We start from the raw sequence: 21,054 nt of genomic DNA, 5'->3' as shown, positions 1-21,054 counted from the left end.
CTGTCATCGAAGGTTTATCCTGCTATGCTTGTTAATTAGAAAATGCACAGTCGTATGAGATAAACTAGCCAGATATCTCAGGTAACGTCGCACACAGCGCGATTAATAATGGGAGCTTTCCAGCAAGCGACACAACTCGACACAAGTATTGTTTTATCTTTCTTGCTCATTACCAAAAAAGAAAAATAGAACGATGCTTGTGTCGACCTGTGTCGCTTGCTGGAAAGCTCCTCCCAATGTAACGAATGTATGCATTTTCATTATAATATGTTTTGCTTCTAATTGCACATAATTGAGATGCTATCTACGCGCGAGCCGCGGGCATAACATTCCGGTAATTTGTTTTGCCGACTTTTTTTTACTTTACTTATATATATACGTTTTACCTATACGTTTGCTACGAACAGTTGTTTGCTATTGCATTTAAATTGTAAGTTTATAATCCGGAAAGTTATCTTTATTAAACCTTTCCGAGTTCAGAGAAGTCGTATAATTATTATTTGAATAATATCGCTAGAAGCTACTGGAATATTATTTATATAAGTTCTTAAACGACAATAAATTATCATGTATGTTATAATTTCCCACGACAATAGTGTGCAATTAATGTAAAGTAACGACAATATGCGTCAAGTGGATTAATTCAAGTATTTGAGTATGTAGAAAATGTAGATTTTCCTGCCGATTGATGCTGGTATCAAATTCACGCGACTTTTGGGCTTACGCTTAAAAAGAATAAAAGTCTGAAATCTCAAGAGAATAAATTGTATCTTTCTTTTTTATCGTTTGTTTTTTTAGCATAGAGATATTACGAGATATTTCTCGTATAAGAAGAGAATTCGTAAAAAGAAAGAACAATAATATATCGCTGTATCCAAGAATATTTTGCTTTATCTTTACATATTAGGTATAATTAAGAAGTTAGACATTCGACTTGTAATTGTTGTACTGCAGAGTTCTAAAAAAAGAATATGAGAGACGGGTCTCGAAAATATGAGGATGAAGTGCTGTTCCGTTAACGAAAATTCACTTCGAAACGAATCGCTTACAGCTTTACGATGTTAAAAACTGGTCTTGAATCTCACCATCTGGAACACGAGTGCTTCTCAACCACTTTTCCCCTCCTGCGGCATGCAGTATAACGATTTCGAGGTATAAGCAATGGACAGGTGCGGATGTAGATCGAGCTCTGCATCCAACATTTGACCGACCAATTACTACCTCCATTTTGTTATTATCGTTGCTGTACACTTTATTATCTAGCAACAATTACAAGTCGAATGTTTAATTTTTTAATTACATAGATATATAAATATTACGGGTTACTTTTATTATAGATAAATGTTTAATTTTCTGATGCGGAAATTTATTATATTCGAAAGGAGGTGGAAAAGTGATACCTATCACACAATAGCGATAAATATCCATAAAAGAAAAAAGCATTCATATTTAACATGTTTTTTATATATATAAATGAATTTAACTCTTAACTATATGAATATTACGCATTAGTAGATGTGGAACTCTATATAGAAATCCCTATTATACATATTTTTAAATATAATAAAAGGGTGAAATAAATATAACTGCTCTCTGTTTTATGTATATGTATATGCACTTGCGCTATGTTTTCTTATATTTTGCATAGCATTAATTACGCACAGAATCAAGTTTTATTTGTTTTTCTAGATCTAGAAGGAAGACATAATTGATCAAAATTATAAAGTAAGTGGCAAAAGTCCCAGAACCTAATAGAAACTTTATATCCACAGTTAATATGAGTGCTGTTGATCATATTTTTCTGTTGTGGATTATTTCATAAAAGGAGAAAGCTGTATGTATTATATCATTGTAGCTTAGAATGTCATTTTTTTTTTAATTTAATCGTAAAATAGAAATAGATAAAAGGATATAGAAGAACAGAGAGAGAGAGAAATTTGCGATAATAATCTTGCGCAAGTGTTTGAAATGAAACCAAACGAAACGCAGCTCATTGAGAAAGTTGAAAGAAGAGAGAAGAAGAGAAATACGGAGAATACCTTTTCCCAACAAACGAGTAACAGCAGGCAGGCCGAGAGAAGTGCCTCCACAATGGAACCCCTTACATCTAAAACGGTTATACACGCAGGTAGAGCTTCGCTGTTGCCGGGCTGTAAAATGCCCATTGTGTTTCTCGCTATAAGAACACACTATGATTCGAAAATGCCTCTCGGTTACGCGTTATTTCTTACGCTCGTTATCTCTACGGCGATTGCTGACAAACGTTTCAGTAATTTTCTCGTATTGCACTTATGAGAAAATCCCCTCGTAATTTCTTATATTATGTCTTTATAATACGTATATAGAATATGTTTTTTAACGTTTTGTTTATACAAGCTGCAACACACGGGTATCGTTCAAACTTATTCGATTTTTTACATCGTCAATTTATTAGAGTCAATATAATGTAGACGATAAGGAAATATTATTTGTGCATGATTTGACTTATACAGGGTGTTTTGTAAGTAACTACAAAAAATTCAAGAAGATAGGGGAGACCGGAGCTCGTTGGCACAAGAGGCAAGTTGGCAATGTGTTCCGTTTATGTATATTTATAGCGAAAAAAAACAATAGAAAAGTTATCACAAAATATTTCTTATATGACATAGGTACTTTTCACAAAGTTTTATTTTAATCAGACAAGTATTACATAAGAAAAAGAGAAAAGTCTGATTCAAGAGGTACGTGACAAGTAAATTTTCGAGCGTTTCAAAATATCGTATTAATGTTCTTCAGCTTGAGAAGTAAATCAAAGTGACGTATCATTAGTTAAAAGAAAAGTTTCTGTTATTATACGACATGTTATTTTGACTAACAATAGTAATTTATTGTAATAAAACGACTGAAATAAAAAGTATGTAGGGATGGGGTATGTTGGCTCATATCAAGACACGCTTAGCTTGACTTGTTGTTGCCGTGCGCGTGAGACCTGTCTGGAGCACGTGATTTACTATCTACAATGCTGATAGAAGCTATATATATATTTATATTAATATTTTTATGATGAAGAAAGCTACATCTAAAATAGTTCACAATTATTTTTCTGCAACAACGTTTTGATATTCGATCATTACAAAATAAAACAATCTTTATCAAGAAGTACGTATGTGTTACCCGTTTTGTGTTTTTATTACGTATTTATTAATTTAACGTGGACTTTTGTCGCATAGCCAACTTACCCTACTATCGGGGAAAGTTGGCCACAATGCAGCATATGTTCATATTTCATTTATTACAAAGAAACTATACGGTATACAAGAGCGTTCCTATAACATGAAAATGTAAAGAAAGTTTCTCTCTATCATATTAGTACTGTTTAATCATGATAATTAGTTGTATAAAAACTCAAATGCCGAAATTGTAAAAACGGTGCCAACGAGCCCCGGTCTCCCCTATTCCATGGCTTATTTTAGAAAGAAAAAAGATTCTATATCCTATAAACATATACCCTAACTGTTTCTTTTTCAAAATACAGGGTATCAAAGTTGTAAAAAAATATGAAAATTTTGAAAATTTAGAAAACGTTTAAAGATATTTTATTCAAATTTGGTATGCGTACATGATGTGGTATTAAGAACCATTTTCTAGTATCGATGAAACATTTTTAGATCCACCAGGGGCGTGCATCTTTGACACCCTGTATTTTGAAAACGAAGCAGTTTAGGGCATATGTTTATAGGACCTTTTCTACCTAAAATAAAATAAACACGAAATATTGCCTTCAATTTTTTATTCTTACTTAAGAAACACCCTGTATAATGCACGGATGCACGCACGCACATTGATCATATTTGTGTCCAACTGCTTTCTACCTAATATTGGCTCGATAACTGACTATATCATGCACGTTTTGTGCGCAACAAGACATCGGAAAAGAGAAGAAAAAGAGAAAGTTTTTATAATCGCAGGAACACGCGATGATGTCTGTCGAATGTTTTATTGCAACACAATCGTATACATACACATTCGTGCGAACGAAACATGATGTTAACTTTTGATATAATCATCTGTCACTATGATAATTAGTAATTAATTAACACGGAACGATTAATACTGACTTTCACTTTATTAACATTCATCGGTCATTGCAAGTAATGATTTCCTTTGTTTCTGATATTATTTCTTCTTCCAGAGAAAGCTTTTTCTCACTAACTCCGTCTCTTGTTATTAAATTAGAACAAGTAATACTATATATTTATACCTCTATCCTGATAAGGAATATGATAAAGAAAAATTAATGAGATATGGCAACTATAAAAGCGTTTCTTTTTCTACGTAACAGTGCATTCCACTGATAAGAATTAAATTTATAGTTTATCTACGATAAAGAGTAGTTGTTTGTGCAATAAGTTTATAAAGTTTAAGTTTATAAGTATAAGTTTATAATAAGTTTATACTGCAATAAGAAATATTAAAGCATGTAAAGAGGATATTAACCTCGTTTTACTAGAGAGTCAGATAATGTGTGCCTAGAACGATAATTTTTAGTAAAGTATATTTGTCATGTCTCTCTTGCTATTATTGACTAGCAATATGGCGAGAATCGCATAAAAATATTTTTGAATTACGAAAGCTTTTTTGTTTGAATGATATCGTTTTTATTTATAACTGATCAAATCTTTTTTACAAATTAATGATTAATTTGAAATTCTTCTTATAATTTTTTGTAAAATTTCAAGTTTTATAACATTGAAATTGCGTATGTTCTAAAGATTTTTTAGCAATTTGAATAAAGCATGTTTCTCTTATGATTATCTCGATGGAAAAAAATATAAATAGAATAGAAAAATATGTTGAAAGTTATAATAAAGTTTAACTTTCTTCGACATTGTTTTTTTCTGCACATGCAACAACACATTTAATGGGGAAGTATAGTCTATTTTTCTTTATATTTGATGGTGTTTATCATTTTGTCAATTTATATTAAAAGCGCATTGTTATAAATATTATTCTATGTAATAATATTTTTCTGCGCAGTTATTCTGCGCAAGAAAAATTACTTTTTGTTTATCCTATTTTATTATTTTTACGTGTGGAGAGAAATACACACGTATACAGGGTGTGCCATTTTAAATGTCCCAGACAAATCTCGAAAAATCTCGTAAGCTTTTAATTTTTTGATAACTCTACTTTTACATTTACATGTAGAATAATTGGAAGAATCATATTATGAACAAAATCATACAATTCTATTTTAAAAAATGACCTTAATGTGACCTTAAAAAATCGATTTATTTCGAAAATTGGTCTTACTACTATAATATTTGTTCCCCTTGATAACCTACAACTTTTGTCTCAAACATTTTCCTGTATCTTCTATATTTTTTGAGATATTTGCCGCAAAAAATGTAATCTCATATTTTCTGATACATTGCACGTGCGAAAAAAGTAACGTCAAATAAAGCTGAACCATATATGTCCTTTAACTTTTTCCTAACAGCTAGTGTCATTTTTTTCTAATGTTTAACTATAAGAAAAATATTTCTCCTCTATTTAAATTACTATAGAACCAATCTGACACGATTTAATGATTTCTAGTTTATAAAGGATCTATGAGATTAAATAATTAAATTGTATAAAATAATCTTGTTTATCTCTTTATCGCTGAAGAAGACAATTGATCACAGTAATGTTATGTAGTGTAACTACGATTGCGATAGTTATTTTCTCAGTCCTGAGTCATACCTATATGATCACACGACCATTATGATCTTATAATGACACGACATTCCGCGTAAGTGTAACATAATTATTAACTGGCATTAATAGCTTAATAAGAGTATAATACTAAATCAGAGTTTATTGATAGTATTAGGCTGTCGTCAACTTATTACAATCGCTGAAAATTATTTGTTTTATTAAATCGATGAAGATCCCGCGAGATTCAGAAACGGATTATTTTCTTTTCGAGTAAATATGTAATCCAATAAACAAAAATGTAAAAAATCCTAGATATCAACACGTAATAAATTATAGAATTACCTTTCACAAGCTGTTTTACTGGTCGTTTGCATTACCGCCGTTGGCAAGAATTTTTTATTCTATTGAGAAAGCTATAAGATATAAAATAATGTCAGGAGACACAAGTCACAGCAAATATACGCGAAGCAAGTAACGTGGCAGACCTTATCTTATATCCATACGCGAGCCGTCCAATTGAACATTATAACAATTGTTAATTATCATATCCCAGTAACATCTAGACTGATCGAGTTTCTATTAGCTTAATCAATAATTGATGTTTTCGATTAAACGGCAAAAGTCTTTACTTTGGTTTTATACGTTCTATATGAACAGACATATTGTAATCCAAAGTTCAAATCGACAAACATTTAAAAAATGTCATTATTGTCATGGTTGTTTCATGTAAACAATATTTTTTTAAATTTCTAACTCAGAATCGCGCTAAAGCGATGTTTGCAGTTGACTTTAACAATGAGTCAAATATGATATGAAGGAAGTTAAAATGAATATAATTGAATCACAAACAAATTACTTGAGACAAGAACAATAGAATAGTTATACCAGAGCAAAAAAAAAGTTATATTTATATATAGTTTAGCAAGGTAATATACACAGTAACTATATATAATGCTACGATCATAGCATTATTATAGCATTGAATGCTATGATCGTAGCATTAAATGATGCTATGGACATAGTAATTTTACTATAAGACTATAGCATTTAAACTTGGACGTTTTGATGGTCCGCAGTTGGTGCGGCAGCATAGTAAAATTTAATATAAAACTTTCTCCGTGTATATATTTGTGTTTTATATTTAAATGTATAATACATATGTATTTTAATTTAATTGTAAAATCTACTCTGTGAAAGATGTATTTTTTAAAATATGTGTATGTATATGTATAATAAAATATAATAATATATAACGACTCTCGAAATTTAAATATAGATAGGAAGAGGATGTAAGGGTCACACGCGGATCCAGGTGCGTTTAAATATTATCTTGATTTATTTCAACAATTCCAAATTCCAAACGTTTCGGCTCCTGTCCGAGCCATTTTCAGTGGTATAATGTTAACTAATAAAATGTTCTCCTTAACAACATAGTGAGTTTACTGTTTCCAAGTTTTACAGAAACTTAGTGATATTACAAGGTCCAAATCTGTAACGTAATTAACGAGTTACATCCTTCTCTTAATTAGATTAATTCTATAACTCACCAAGTAGTCTGGAGAACGAATATATCGTAAAGTCAAAGAAAAATGGTATGAACAATGGCAAAGGAGTGATCTGTACAAAGAGATATGTACGAGATCCTGTCGACACGACGCACAACACAAAAATGATTCGGTTAAGCAGGCAGGGGCGAGTCTTATGTCAAACGTTGACAAAAATAAATTGAAAAACGTGTAGGTCAAAACGTAAGAAATAATATATAATATAAAGTGGAGCGATAATAAATACATAAAGTAGCTAGTCGAAAAGTTTTAAGTCAAACGTTGGTAAAAATAAATATTGGTAAAAATAAAATAGATTTAAAACGTATAGGTAAAACTTAAGAAATGATATTCAATATATAGAGTCCGCAGTAATAAAAAAAATTAAATATAACTCATGATTCTGTAAAGAACAAAGTGTCATGGACATAGTTTACAATTTATTTTTGTGTTGTGCGTCGTGTCGACAGGATCTCGTACATATCTCTTTGTACAGATCACTCCTTTGCCATTGTTCATACCATTTTTATTTGACTTTACGATGTATTCGTTCTCCAGACTACTTGGTGAGTTATAGAATTAATCTAATTAAGACAAGGATGTAACTCCTTAATTACGTTACAGATTTGGACCTTGTAGTATCACTAAGTTTCTGTAAAACTTGGAAATAGTAAACTCACTATGTTGTTAAGGAGAACATTTTATTAGTTAACATTATACCACTGAAGATGGCTCGGACAGGAGCCGAAACGTTTGGAATTTGGAATTGTTGAAATAAATCAAGATAATATTTAAACGCACCTGGATCTGCGTGTGACCCTTACATCCTCTTTCTATCTATATATGTATATAATGTTATAACAAATTATATGTATAATATAATCATATATACGTATGAAAAGAAACTAAAACTTTTTGCAAGTTAGCCAGAGCCATGTTCTTGACAATATATGTAAAGGGCATTGAAATCGGTGAGATCGCTCTTAATCTAAACACACACACACATATTTACCATTAACTCTATTATTTTTGTGATTACAGACAAATTTGTTACATTTTTAAAATTCTTTGTGAAAATATACGTTATATAAATTTAACAATTCAATTCAAATCAATAGCGCAACAGTCCGAGTCGGACTTAGGCCTCCCCAAAGTCATGTGCTTGTGGTGCGCACATGGGACCTACAGTTTAACGCCGAATCCGAAGGCAAGGTAGAGGGGGTTCCGAGGCAAGGGATACTCCTGACGGGCTGCCATACCGTTGAGGAAGAGAGACGAGTGATACAATTTATTTTGGTTCTACCAGGACTGGATTCGAACCTGAGATCTTTGGTTTAGCAGACCAGTACGCTGCTACGCCACGCTTGCTCTCGAATTTAACAATTATACATACCTATTTATATAAATACATGTTTACATAATTAAGTATAAAATACATAATTATATTGAACTTGATTGAATATCAATAACGGGAAAGAATTAATTTTTATATTATGTCCAATTCTTTATTTCCTATTGACGTAATATTTGATACCATCTTTTTTAAAAAGGGTATTTTTTGTAGTATCTAGCATCTTAATTATATGATGAGTAATGTGTTGACTTTGTGTGATATAACATAAGACATACAACTATAAACAACTAATAATATACAGATTTATAAGTTATTTAATATAGTTGAGCTATGTGTGTGTGTTGGGACATGTTGAGATGTATTAAGAAGTTTGGAGTGAGAGGTGTAAGTTGAGAGAGTAGAAATGGGTGATAATGTGTTTGAATAGGTGTGTTGGGCTATATTGGAACATTTCGGGATTTATTGAAGTGTTTTGAGATGGGAGTGTGGGTGAAAAGAGTAGGAGTGGGTGATGTGTTTGGGAGGATATAGGTACATTGGGCCGTATTGGGATATTTTGGGGTGGGGGTAGGGGGAATGGGGTGGGTGGTGATGTGTGTGGCTGGGTAAGGGTGTGTTAGGTTACGTTGAGACATGTTGGGGTGTATTGAGGTGTTTGGAGTGGATAGCAGGAAGGTGGGGAGTGATCAGGTGAATGGCGTGGCTGAAGAACAGTAAAGGTATGCAGAGTGCTTGGGGGTGTGAAGATTTATGCGAATATTGAAATGTCGATTTATAAGGGGATACAGGAACGATGACGACTAGATAAAGACACTTTTAATACATGTATAATATTACGTTAAACAATCGATTGAGCCTATTAAAAATTTTACTCGGCTTAGCTGTGTTTTAAATATGACCATCGTGTCTTCGCTCAACTTGAGGTATAGACACTGTCGTGTTTCTTGATATTATCTATAAGTATAGGAGAAACAGATTTATGTAGGGGAGACCGGGACGAAGTCGGCCCTATTTTTCCGGTGCCAATTTTTAACAACAAAATAAATTATTTTAGTGAAATATAGTATATCATTGTAAAGAGTGAACCCTTGGCTACAAAATTTATACAGGCATTTTTGGTCTACGTCGCTTTGTTCAACCGGTATAGAGTAAAAACGACATCGCAAAGGTGCAAAAATCGGAAAGTCAAAATTCCCGGGGCGGAGTCGTGTCTTCATTCTCGGACTGGATTTTAATAAAGATACATAATTTTAATCATAAAAAATAATAGAATACATTTTATTCATTGTTTTTTAGTAGAAAAATGGTAAGCGGAAAATAATTTCAATAAAACAGAGTCTGACGAGCGCACGCACTCGTTGTGTGCGTTACGCCTGCACGAAATGCACTGTTTTTCATCGGCTCTGTTTTCTATTATCTCCGAGCATACGCAGCACATATTATTTAGCTTTCTTGACTTCGTTTTTCGCACACTGCTCGTCGAAGGCTGCGGTTCTGATTGCATGGCATTTTTTTGGGCCGGCCTCTCTTTCTCGGCGTAGTGGTAATGGTCGATTTTGTCGTTCTCTTCCTTGTAGCAGATTTCTCATCTTTCTTCCGCTTTGACTCCGCCTGCTCAGTCGCTAATTCTTTCATTTGAGGCGAGTCAGTAAGGACGACGGTCGTTCTTCGTTTTCGTCCTTTACGAGTTGTCTGCCTCGGAGCGGTTTTAGGAAACGCTCGAATACTTTTAAGTATTCGATGTTACGTGCGTACCATTTTCCTGCAGTTGAGAAATACAATGACGCATTTGCAACGGAAAATAGAGTGAAACCACGAGTCTACCCCGGTGGCTTGGTCACGACTTTGCCTTGAATATAAGTTTTAGGTTTGGTCGCTTATAAAATAATAGAAATCAATGAAAATAAAAAAACTGCACTGAATTCGTGTTCAGCATGCATTACTCTTCAGAATCACTTACTTTGAGATTCGGAGAGACAATAATACTTAAGATATTACAAACTTTCGACGCGTAAAAAATTTTACTTTTGACCTGCGAAAACACGTTTGCTTCGATAAGAATCACAACATGGCATGTAACTTCACTAAACTCCGTTGGTCACGTGGGCACCATAAGCCGCGTTTACAGTATTAATGGCGAATTCACACAATATACAGATTTCGCTTTCCTACATATAAATGCGTGCGTCCGGATCTGTGAAGTTGGCACGACATTCTACAAATTTCAAAAAAATTATAAAAGTTCTGGTAGCACTTTTTATAGTTTTACAGTTCTTGATAAAAATTAAAAAGAGTTCCGCATTCCTTATATTAAAAAATCGAAATTGAAATAATGTGCTAACTTCGCGAATCTAGCACGACACTTTTCCTCTAAAGTACCAAAATGCATTGAATATTATAATATTTTACAGGAGTTCCCGATAGTTCTAATCAAATTCCACACATATATACAATTTTAGATCAATATTCCACCAATTAAGCATTTTTAAACAATTTTTGTAATCCACGCCCAGCACGACGCTTAATGACAAGTGTCGTGTTGAAGATTTTACGCGGTTTAACGATTATTTTTGACAGTTCTAAAAGAGTTCTGTTAGAATTAGTTGTAAAGAAAGTTCCAGTAATTAACAATTTTTTAAACAATTTTAACAGTTACGTCCAGCACGACGCTTAGTGAATATGTGTCGTGCTGATGATTTTTCGCAGTTCTGAAGAGAGTTCTCGGTAGTTCTAGCGGAGTTCTATGATTTAGAATTATTTTTGCAAACAGTTCCGACTGTTTACTATTTTTTAAACAATTTTGGCAGTTACGTCCAGCACGACGTTTAGTTAAAATGTGTCGTGCTGATGGTTTTCTGCGGTTTTAATGATAGTTCTCGGTAGTTCTAGCAGAGTTCTATGCTTTAGAATTAGTTCTAAAAAGAATTCCGGTGATTAGCTATTTTTTAAACAATTTTTGATATCCACGCCCAGCACGACGCTTAATGACAAGTGTCGTGCTGAAGATTTTCCGCGGTTTAACGATTATTTTTTACAGTTCTAAAAGAGTTCTGTGCCTTAGAATTAGTCGTAAAGAAAGTTCCGGTGATTAACAATTTTTTAAACAATTTTAACAGTTACGTCTAGCACGACACAAAAAATTGTTTAAAAAATTGTTAATTACCGGAACTTTCTTTACAACTAATTCTAAAGCACAGAACTCTTTTAGAACTGTCAAAAATAATTGTTAAACCGCGTAAAACTTTCAACACGACACTTGTCATTAAGCGTTGTGCTGGGCGTAGATTACAAAAATTGTTTAAAAAATAGTAAACAGTCGGAATTGTTTGTAAAAATAATTCTAAATCATAGAACTTTGCTAGAACTATCGAGAACTTTCTTCAGAACTGCGGAAAATCATCAACACGACACATATTCACTAAGTGTCGTGCTGGACGTAACTGTTAAAATTGTTTAAAAAATTGTTAATCACCGGAACTTTCTTTTCGATTAATTCTAAGGCACAGGACTCTTTTAGAACTGTCAAAAATAATCGTTAAACCGTGGAAAATCTTCAGCACGACACCTGTCATTAAGCGTCACGCTGTGCGCGGACATCATAATTGTTTAAAAATGGTTAATTGGTGGAATATTGATCTAAAATTGTATATATGTGTGGAATTTGATTAGAACTATCGGGAACTCCTGTGAAATATTATTATAATATTCAACGCATTTTGGTACTTTAGGGGAAAAGTGTCGTGCTAGATTCGCGAAGTTAGCACGACATTATTTCAATTTTGATTTTTTAATATAAGGAATGCGGAACTCTTTTTAATTTTTATCAGGAATTGTAGAACTATAAAAAGTGCTACCAGAACTTTTATAATTTTTTTGAAATTCGTAGAATGTCGTGCCAACTTCACAGATTCCGCGCGTCCGTGCATGGTAAAAGAGTGTAAAATATTTATTATATTTCAATATCTTCTGAAATTTCCTTGTTTTATTAAAATATCCATATATTAAAGGAAAACATGTGTTCCAATAAATACATGTACATTTTACACATGCACGCTTTATTTTATCTTCTTTTTTTTAACTAATGATGAACGTTTTAAGTTATGCATAAATTAGGAATAGCGCGCGCTGAACGTACATGCTGTTTATTTTACTATTTTTTTCTGAAATTTTATACAATTTATTAGAAGTGTGCAAAGTTTGTTTTATAAAAGTGTGAGGATTTATAACACCCTTATAACGGCGAAATTAAAGCAATGTGTAGAGATTGTGTCATTAACGCGTGAAGGATAATATCGTGTCTACGAATATTAGATTGTAATATTGACGTAACAAGTAGCTGCTATATAAAAACTAAATAATGATCACCTCTCTCTCTTTCTCTTTCTTTTTTTCTCTCTCTTTCTTTCTTTTTCTCTCCTCCTTTCCCTCCCTCCCTCTTTCCCTCCCTCCCTCTTTCCCTCCTCTCTCTCTCCCTATATTATTATGATGGTGTTTATAGACACAAAAAAGAAAATGTGTTCCTAATTTTTTCCGGGGAACGAAATTTAGATATATTTAAGGAGACGAAATTAAGGCCTCCGAACAATAAAAAATATAAGGAACAGATGTTAGCGATTAGGACTAAAAAATCAAGAATAATGTTGGATCATGCATGATGAAAAATACAGGCAACAGAAACAGGGAATAACACAGGCAATAGATTTTTAATCTATCGGAAGCCGTGTATATTAATGCTACACCAGCTTTATTTCTGATTTATTATTTCTAATCGCTATTATAATATCTGTTCCTTGTTCCTTATATTTTTATTGTGCGGGGGCCTTTAGGCACAGAGCCATTTTCAATTTTATGCTTGCCAGTTCTACTTAACCTACAATGGCAGAATGAGATCGTCACTTCGGAATATGAAAATAGAGACAATACACTATATCTATAAACAAGAATAAATGATAGTCACATACCTTATAGATATATGCCTGAAATACAACTTCGAATGTCATCAAATAATACAGTGCGCTACGAGTGAACAAACAAAATGTTTTTAGTCACTCAATAATGGACAAGTTGCACGTGTGTATGCTGCCAGCTCATGAATACTATCTCTATACTCTAAATTTCTAAGATCAAAAGCGAGCAGCAGTAATTAACAGCGCAGATCGGCTGGGGGACGAAATTAGGCATAGGGACGACATTTGGACACATTACCTATTTCGATTTGTATCATATTATAGCGCAGATTCATGGCGTGGAGGAAACGATTAAATTGAATTCGAGTAAACTGTATAACTGCAATGAAATTACATGATTATCATTTCGTTCCAACAAATTTGCACTTTATAAGTTGAACGTACTTTTTAAGAGACCACATACACGTGATATACACGCACAGCGTTGAATTCCTCGAGGAACGAAGGTAGCTACGTCCATTGCATTGTTCCCGTTCCGTGGCCACTGTATTCGGTGGAACGCGGTAACATCCTGCTAACGTCTGGCCGTTACTATGAAATGTCAAACATTGCCCATCGGCATAACTCACTTGCAACTATCTTGATTACGGATGTATGCTTTTCTGAAATTCCATTGCGCATTCTGATCATCGGGTCCGATGCCATAGTCTGTCGTTATTTCGATATGTAATATAATATAATAACGATCGAGTCGGTATATTAGGTAAATACTGTTATAATATTTTTTTGTGCTAAAAACCACGCTACTTTATATTTGTCACGTAACTATAAATATGAAAAATAAAAGACAAAGGATACACCATACACTGCCGGCCAAAAGTCTGAGACTACATATAAAAAAAAAATATTTCAACAAAACATTACTTTGAAACAAAGTTTGATTCATGTCTTATCTTAATTTAAAAATAAATAAGGATTATATTTAACACGGTTGTGATTAACACAATATTGTTTAATTTTAAGAAAGTGGATTACGGTCAGAAAGCCTTTTTTCCAAAACTGAACTGTGAATTATTGTACATATTATAGAAGATAGGTACAAGATTATTATCTTGTAACTAGATTAGCTACAATCTAGATATTAATCTAAATTAATAAAAAAGTTGTTAAATGGGGTGGCTTTACTTTTTAACGAAAAAATATCTAATACTTTTAATATCTAATATCCTCAGCTTGTAAAAATATTTTTTGTAAAACTCAAACATTTTATATTATTTTTTAGTTTATTATAAAAAATGAATAAAATGATAAAAATATGCTAAATAATAATGCATAAGTACGATTTTATATAATAGATATTTTTAATTTACTTTTGATCGACAGTGTATATTCTAATCTCTCGACTTAATAATACAACTAATGCAACGACATTTTTATTCTACGTACATGTGCTATTACAATAAGAATGAGGATTGAAAAGAATAATTTAGAATAAGGAGTTAATTTTAAGTGTAGGATATTTCAATTATATATACTCATAATATTCTTTAATTTCTGTAATGTATACGATGTTAAACTTATATATATTTTATCTTATATATATTATATATATTATATTTAATTATCATTTTCACTTAAATGTTAAGTATAATATTTATAATATATATGTTAGTAGCTGTCAACTCTATTTACCTTTTTTTAGTTGCTCAAGAAATCTTTTTTTTGTTTGTTACAGAGAAACGATAACCTCGACTTGTCTTTGAACGTTCCGCAGCATCACCAAACATCATACCATCACGACAGCTACAATATGTCGGACCAGGTGAGTGAATCGTCATCGGTTTATTGGCAGCTGCCATATTCATATGGCAATTTTACTTATAGCAAAGTGGTTCAGCCGTTTACAGATTGCACTAGTTAACAATGAAAATGTATCCTGCATCAAAACAGTCAGTTCTTATTAATATATATTATGATGCTAATAACAAATATGTCAACAATAAAAATTTTTTTTAAAAATAGAACCGATTTCAAAAAAAACTCTAAAAAGTATTTAAAAAATTGAAAAAAATTGAAAAAAGCTTTAAAAAGTATGAAATATAATACTTTTAAGAATATCTCTTTAAGATAATCACTTTCAATTTTTTGAAGTTGGCGCTAAATTAATAATTACTAAATTAATTTGGCGCCGACTTTAAAAATTAAAAGGAATTCTTAAAAGTAGATTAATTTTGCGCCGATTTAAAAAAATTGAAAGGGATTCTTAAAAGTATTATAAAACCTATAGGGAACTCTAGAACTTATCGAAATCTATCCGGAACTACCATAAAAAATTTATTTTTTCAAAAATGGGGGGCGCCGTGAAGTTAGCCCCCCCATTTTTAAAATAATGTTGTCACCACTTTAAAAATGACGGAACTCTTTTTAAAAACTACAGAGAACTCTAGAACTCTTTCTGGGGAATCCAGAACTCTAATAAAATTTTCCGAATTTTGAAAAAGGGGGTCCAACTTCACAGACATGGGATTGCTCTATATAGGACCAGTGAAAACCCCATCCAAATCCGTCCAGTAGTTTCAGAGAAAATCGCGGACATACATACTAGGCCGAGAGCTGGCTACGAAAATACCAACGTCATTTATTTAAGAAAATTTTCAACCTCAAACGATAGTGGCAATATTGCAAATTAAGAAAGCGCAAATCTGGCTGCTGGCCGCTGGTGCGTTTAGCGGGGGCGTACGCCCTTAGCTGTAAAATATCGAGGGTAAAAAACGTCATAACTGTATGGCTAAAAAATTTTTGCTTGTACTATATAATATTGTAAAGTACTTGCAAATGTTGCCAGACCTGTAGGTGAGGTCTAAAGTATTGCCAAATCAGGGTATAACTGGTTAAGACTTAATAACAATCACGTTATTTCTGTAAAGTTGAAATTTTTTTTGCTTATTGTATACGTGTTTAATAATCTGTATATGAAATGACAGACAAAAATCTCGGGTCTAACACCGTGCCAGACGTTGCCAAAAATCTCAGTATCTACGTTTCATATTTTATTTACAGATGAAAACATAGAAATTGAGAGTCAAAGTGGCGACGAAGACAGTGATGATCGATCGATCATGATGATGATGATGATGAAAATGAACCTAATAATAGCGATGACGGTGATGACTGTGAAGCACTTGATGATAATTTATTCGAGATTTTCGGCGACGTCTGGCACGGTGTTAGACCCGAGATTTTTGTCTGTCATTTCATACAGATTATTAAACACGTATACAATAAGCAAAAAAAATTTCAATTTTACAGAAATGACGTGATTGTTATTAAGTCTTAACCAGTTATACCCTGATCTGGCAATACTTTAGACCCCACCTACAGGTCTGGCAACATTTGCAAGTACTTTACAATATTATATAGTACAAGCAAAAAAATTTTTAGCCGTACAGTTATGACGTTTTTTATCCTCGATATTTTACAGCTAAGGGCGTACGCCCCCGCTAAACGCACCAGCGGCCAGCAGCTAGATTTGCGCTTTCTTAATTTGCAACATTGCCGCTATCGTTTGAGGTTGAAAATTTCTTTAAATAAATTACGTTGGTATTTTCGTAGCCTTCAGCTCTCGGTCTATACATACTCACCGAATGCAGAACCTCCTTTTTGAAGTCGGTTAATAAAAATTAAATTTTATTTCTAGTTTTTATGATACAATAATACGGATGCAATATAAGAAATAAACTGTAAATGATGAACATGGTGAGCGTTTTCACCAAGATATTTCGCCAATGGAAAAGATATAACAGAGAAAGAGTTTTGCCATGTTAGCAAACTACTGTTCGGCTTTAGTCAGAAATATTTCAGAAGTAGCTTACAAGTGACAAATCAAGCAAAAGAACTCAAATTAAGTTTTAAATAACTTAGACTAGCAAGATTTGTTCAATAATAAATTATTTTTTAGTCAATAAATTGTGTGGAGAAAACAAATACAAAAGAACTCTTTAGAAGATAATTGAGTTTATATTATCTTCAGTATCTTAAATATACATTTTTTTATTATTATGTATAATCTATGTTTCTTGAACTGAAGTTAAGTAATGTTTTTCATGCTTATACTTGGTCTATTTAAGTGTAAATAAATGGAATTATTTTAAAATAAACTTAATAGGATACAAATTTTTATAATTGTGTCTTACATAAGCGTCAAAGAATCTTGAAACACGAAAGATAATAGGAAAATAGATAAAGCCCCTTGCACAATAGGCGATAGCGATAGTAATAGCGACAGCGATAAAAGTATATAGCTTTGTCGGCAACCTTGTCGCTGTCGCTATCGCTATCGCTATCGCCTATTGTGCAAGGGGCTTAAGGAATAGAAAAAAGATAGGAACATAAATTTGCAGTCAATATATATATATATATATATATTATATATATATGTCAAATATATCGAATTTAATAATCTATTTTATTGAAATTACATGGATTTGTCCCGTATTTCTATTAATATTTTTTAATTGCGTTTTAATTTTAATTATTATATTTATGGTGCGACCTAATTTAAAAAAATCCGGAAAAATTTCTTATTTTTAATATTGGTTTACATATTCTTATTTTTTATTTTTATTTTGAATTATCCTGATTGAATAGCAACATAATCGATTTAATAATGATTGAATATACACGGTTGGAAAATTTATGTTAAATATAACATAAATCACATGTCCCAAACTGTCTATTCAAATTTTTGTGTTAATTTAACATAATATGAATGTGTTAAATGGTAGCACCTATACTAGGGTAAACTTGGATAAGATAGCCATAGAGGAAAGATGGCCAACACATGTTCATTTCATGTTTTATAGGCGAGCTAGATTGAAAGAAAATATGTTGGCCATTTTACCCGAGTTTATCCTATCTTAATATTTCAACAGAAAAGAAATGTAATTTTGATCATAATTTGAAGTTAATTGTGTGTACAATTAATATATAACTTTTATGTTAAATCTTATGTTGAATTATCCCCACTTCTGTTATAGAGTAAAATCAACCCTCTTTGGTAAGACTTCCGAATAGCCCCTACCTCCGAATTTGATGAAACTTGCAGGAGTTGTTGACTATTAGAGGACACGTTTATACCATAAAGGATTTTGTACGGAAACAAATAGGAACGGAGAAATTGGCGTCAAAAATTCAAAATTTGGTAAATGTCTACAATTAGGGCCTCAACGAGAAATCAATTGAAAAGAGGTAAATTCTATGTCTATTTGCTCCTCGAATCCAAAACTGTTGATAAAATTTAAGGGTCGCTTGTTTTTTTTAAGATATCGTTAAGAAAATGAGAACCGTGAAATATATCAAAGTACATGTATGGACGGGGGGGGGCTTCGCCCCTCCTGCACCCCCTATTGTGTGAGTAAACCTAGGAGTGTAGGCGGGGGGGGCTTCGCCCACCCCTCCACACCCCTCATGGACACGCCTTTGGCGTGCCCGGGTAGGAAATGTATTTTGCTTTAAGCATAAGCGGGGGGGTGCTTCGCCCCCCCCTGCACCCCCTTGTGCGTGCCCAAAAAAACTTTAAACAGTTAAATACTTTTAAAGCGCGTCATCTAACCTATGTAGTGTTTTTTTCTCATTTTCTTAACGATATCTTAAAAAATACAAGCGACCCTCAAATTTTATCAACAGTTTTGGATTCGAGGAGCAAAAATACATAAAATTTACCTCTTTTTAATTGATTTCTCGTTGGGGCCCTAATTGTAGACATTTACCAAATTTTGAATTATTGACGCCAATTTTTCCGTTCCTATTTGAATGTATGTATGTATGTATGTATGAACATGTCCTCTAATAGTCAACAACTCCTGCAAGTTTCATCAAATTTGGAGGTAGGGGCTATTCGGAAGTTGAACCCCCTTTTTTTCTGTAAATTTTTATTTCCACTTCTGTTATTAGTTCAGTTAAAGTAGGAAAAATGACAGAAATAATTCCAAAAGGTCTGAAATTTGGTAGAGATGTTCGTTTAGGCTTACTAATGAACGTCTAAAAAGTCCTTAAAAATTGAAAGTGAGCTGTCGCCGCCATTTTAAAAAATAGGTGCATATTTTCAGTTTTTCGCATAAATCTCGTAAAATTATTATGATTATTATTATTACTTTTTTGCATATATTTCGTAAAATATTGACTTTATTGAAAAAATATAGTGATTAACGAAATAAAAGCTTATTAAATTGTCTACAAAAAAGGTATAATTCAATGTTTTAATAACTATAGTTTTCGAGAAAATGGGCTGCAAATGTTGCGTGATAGCTAGTGAGCTCCAAACACATTCTATATTCTATATTATACATGGAAACCCCTATTTTTTTATACCATCTTTTTCTACTAATTAATTTGCACAACTTTTGTCAGATAAAAATTGAAAGGTTGCAAGGGAACCATAATATTAGTAATATTTGTTTGACCTTAGGTATAGGCGTTAAGATTATGTACATAAAGGTCACTTTTAATTTTTTTAATGAAACAGTATATTTTTGAGACCAAATTAAGTAAAAAAAAGTCCTGTACATATTTCATCCCTCCAACAAACAGTTATCGAAATATCGTATTGCAAAAGTTACCAAGTTTTCCTTGAATATCTAAAAAAATATTAGGCAAATAAGAAAATATTTCCCACAAAAACTGTTCAAATTAATTAGTAGAAAAAGATGGCACAATAAAAATAAGGGTTTTCATGTATAATATAGAAAGTGTTTGAAGCTCACTAACTACTCACGCGACATTCGCAGCCCATGTTCTTGAAAACTATTATAGTTATTAAAACATTGAATAATACCTTTTTTATAGACAATTTAATAAGCTTTAATTTCGATAATAGGTATTTTTTCAAGAAAGTAAATATTTTACTGAGATATATGCGAAAAATCGAAAAAATGCACCTATTTTTCAAGATGGCAACGAACGCTTACTTTCAACTTTTTAGGATTTTTTAGATTTTTACTAGTAAGTCTAAATGAATAGGGGAAACCGGGGCTCGCTGGCACAAGGGGCAAGGGCAATACGTTCCGTTTATGTATTCATAGTGAAAGAAACAATGGAAAAGTAATCACAAAATATCTCTTTTATGACATAGATACTTTTCTCGAAGTTTTATTTAAATCAACAAGTATTCTCTTCTAAATGTCGTAGGTATTGTTGTCACTTTTCCGCGATGCCGATTGGTTTTCTTGCTGCGCTTATACTTCATTTGCAGCTGTCATTGTATATATTTTGACAGTTGTGTGTATCAAGGGTTAATAGTGTAATAGTAATAGCATAATGTTAAAGCTAAATAGCGCGCGCGAAGCGCGCGTCTGTAGTGTCTAGTTACAATAAAAAAAAAAGAGGAAACTGATTCAAGAGGTGGTAAGTAAATTTTTGAGCGTTTCAAAATATTGTATTAATGTTCTTCAGCTTGAGAAGTAAATCAAAGTGGCGTATTATTATAGTTGAAAGAAAAGTTTCTGCTACTATACGACATGTTATTTTGAGAAACAATAGTAATTTATTGTTATAAAATGACTGAAATCAAACG

At 32.3% G+C, this 21,054-nt stretch overlaps 1 protein-coding gene across 8 annotated transcripts in view; it reads left to right on the top strand.

Moving 5' to 3' along the window:
• LOC143904540 (TOX high mobility group box family member 4-B) overlaps window positions 1–21,054 on the top strand; it is a 162,189-nt gene that overhangs the window by 107,807 nt on the left and 33,328 nt on the right. For all 8 annotated transcript variants that reach the window (XM_077419310.1, XM_077419309.1, XM_077419311.1 and 5 more), the window contains one exon: window positions 15,220–15,306. In XM_077419310.1, coding sequence (XP_077275436.1) covers window positions 15,220–15,306 — 87 coding nt within the window. The remainder of the gene's footprint in view (window positions 1–15,219; window positions 15,307–21,054) is intronic.

The sequence above is a fragment of the Temnothorax americanus genome, unplaced genomic scaffold (assembly GCF_048541705.1).
Source record: "Temnothorax americanus isolate GAGA-0224 unplaced genomic scaffold, ASM4854170v1 Scaffold53, whole genome shotgun sequence".
Lineage (NCBI taxonomy): Eukaryota > Metazoa > Arthropoda > Insecta > Hymenoptera > Formicidae > Temnothorax > Temnothorax americanus.
This window is presented reverse-complemented; position numbering and strand designations above follow the sequence as displayed.